The 2,911-nt window shown below is 43.6% G+C and overlaps 1 protein-coding gene across 1 annotated transcript in view; it reads right to left on the reverse strand.

Annotated features, from left to right (window-relative positions):
• Positions 1–2,152, reverse strand: part of kcnj11l (potassium inwardly rectifying channel subfamily J member 11, like) — a 5,253-nt gene extending 3,101 nt beyond the window's left edge. The window contains 3 exon segments of the mRNA XM_087171840.1: positions 73–327; positions 661–851; positions 2,003–2,152. Of these exon segments, the coding sequence (XP_087027966.1) occupies positions 73–327; positions 661–819 (414 nt within the window). The 5' untranslated portion in view covers positions 820–851; positions 2,003–2,152.
• Between the last annotated feature and the right edge of the window lie 759 nt (positions 2,153–2,911).

Below are 2,911 nucleotides of genomic sequence, written 5' to 3' on the forward strand. Positions count from 1 at the left end.
GGGGGGGGGCATGGAGTTCACAGCTCATCAAACATCAAGACAAGCACACCTGGATCAGTCAACCTCACACACAACCGTAGCTCTCACCTGGACCTCGATGGAGAAGAGGAAGGCGGAGGTGAAGGAGTGGATGGCGGTGACGCAGGGGACGGGGCCCGGCTCGCCTTCGGGGTCACGAGGCTCCAGGTCTCCGTGAGCGAAGGCCATGAGCCACCAGATCATGGCGAAGAGCATCCAGGAGCAGAGGAAGGCGGAGGTGAAGATGAGGAGGGAGTGCTGCCACTTCAGGTCCACCATGGTGGTGAAGACGTCCTGCAGGAACCGACCCTGAAGCAGAAGGACGCAGGTAAACACACCTGAGCAGAAGCTCTTGTTACAGCGCTGCAGCTAACGGCTGAACTGATGATTCACTGATGAATCAATAGTTCATGGATCATCATCTTTACTTCTCGTCTTCTACAAAAAACTTCCCCAAAAGATTCAGTTTTTATTGGATAAAACAGGGAAAAGCAGAAAATCTTCTCATTGAGAAGCTGGAACCAGAAAACGTTATTGATGATTAATCGATAATTAAAACCGTGTCTCCTTATCGATCGACTACGCTCTGAATAGACATGAACAGAGACAGGTGAGGTGGCGGGTTTCAGGGCTCCGGTCTACCTGCTCCCTGATGTTCTTGTGAGCCACGTTGCAGGACCCGGTCTTGGTGATGAAGCGGGCTCTCTGAGACCTGGAGCGGCTGCGGTTCGGCTGGTTCTGGTCCTCGGCCAGGCGGGTCAGCAAGAAGCCGTCCGGCAGGAGCCCCTTCCTGGCCAACATGATGCTGCTGCTGCTGCTGCACACCTGTACACCTGCGCACACACACACAGACACAGACACACACGTACGTCACCGACACACTGTCATCATCACTACGGCCACTAGATGTCACCTAGCAACAAAACCTAACTATGATGTCATAACAACCTGCTGCACAGACGACCTGTGGTTTCTTACAGGAGGACAGTCTCTGCACTAACTAGTCCCTTATTCTAACCTTAACCATCACAACTAACTGACTAACCTTTAACCAGTTATTGAACCTCCATGTCCCACAGGTGCAGCGGACTCCGTCTGACCCTCCATCAAACATTCGACCTCAACATTACAGCTGACTTTGTTTTGTTTCACCTTATTTACATCTGTAATTACATTTTGTTGTTGTTGATAATGAATTTTGTTTCCACAGTTTGACAAACATGATGTAAACAAACACGGCTCCTCAGTGTGTGTCCTGGAGTCAGTCAGTGGGTCGTGGTTCGATTCCTGGTTTGTGGAAGTGTCCTTGAGCAGGATACTGACCTCTGATCAGTGTGTGAGTGGTGGAAGTCTGAGATAGTGTAAAGTGCTCTGAGAGGTCGATAAGACAGGAGAAGTGATGTGTAATATCAGAGTCCATTAAAACATGTTGTTCTCTGACCCGAGCTGGAACACGGAGGTTTGTTCTTCCAGTTAATCAGGTCACAAACGAGGTTTCGAACAGGTTTCACTGAATTAGTAAAGATGAATAAAATCACACGAACTTCATTCAGCACAAAGGATCTTTGTCTGTGGTTTAAGGCATGAGCAAGACGTATGCAGCCAGTATAATTGTGTTTATATTAAAACTATGTCACTGAACAAACAAACAAACAAACAAATAAAAAAATAAATAAGTGTATTTTTTTGCAGGATCTGTCCAAAGAAACAATATGCACGTCCTATGAGTTTAACATATTATGATATTAATCATTCTACTGAGACTCTGCTCCTCCAGGAGATTTTATATCATTTACAATAAACACATTATGAGCTGATATAATAATTTAGCATCAATACATTCAGATTAAAAAAGCACAGAGAGGATCATCTCTGCTGCACTACCCGTGTTTACTCAGGATGAACGGAAGCGGATCAGCTGAGCATCAGCTGTGATTACATCAGTGTCCATACAAACACAGGTGATGTAAACAGGTGAGGTTACCTGCTCCGGAAGCTCCAGCTCTAAAAACTGACTGATGCTTTTATTTATGTCGAAGAGCAACACGACACCTACTCCATCGGTCCAACATCAGGATGTTTCAGACGTGCTCACAAACACCAGGACACGAGTCAAGTTCACACTCAGCACAATGCTGGCTTCCGCTCGTCACCTTCAAAATAAAAAACCAAGACGTTTTCGATAGACATGCAGCAAAGAGGAAAAGAGCAAGAGGAAGAAATATGCATCAAAATCCAACTCTAACTCCAGTAAAGTTGATTGTTAAAAATAAGAAATGTTTATTAAATATTGATTAGTAGAATATAAAATTACACCAACACATATCGGCACACTGTCCTTCCTCAGTATGTGTTTTAAGAAATGTTCAAATACGAAACTCAAACAATACAAAGCCAGAAAATTGTATAAATTATATTTACAATCTCACTTAAACCTTCTGAGTTTTTATGAGACGTTCCCACTCTTTTCAGACTTTTGAAATCTTAGCGCTTGTGTCTACTACTATTTTGAAAGCAGGCTGTGGCGGCTTCCGGTACTGTGTGATCTGAATGTGTTGAAGCTCGGTGGCTTCAGCTGCAGGATGCTGAGCAGCTTCACTCTGCAGAGGCTTCCTGCTGCCGCTAGAGGGCGGGAGAGGAGAGGTGACTCCTGAATCCCTGGAAAATACATCATTCTAAATTTATTGGTTTATTCATGGAGACTCTAGTTATTTAAAATATATGTGCTTGAATTACAGGGTTATTAATGAAAAACACCTGATAAATGTGTCAAAAGTCAATTGAATAACATTATTTTTAAGGTTAACACAGGAAAGAGAAGTAATGACGTTTGGATTTCTGTAATTTTGAGAGATCTAATGAAAAACTAATTTTGTTTTTTAAATTTAATGAA

The sequence above is a fragment of the Seriola lalandi genome, unplaced genomic scaffold, assembly GCF_002814215.2.
Source record: "Seriola lalandi dorsalis isolate HSWRI2012SDOR001 ecotype SW California unplaced genomic scaffold, Sedor1 jcf7180002049909, whole genome shotgun sequence".
NCBI classification, from domain to species: Eukaryota; Metazoa; Chordata; class Actinopteri; order Carangiformes; family Carangidae; genus Seriola; species Seriola lalandi.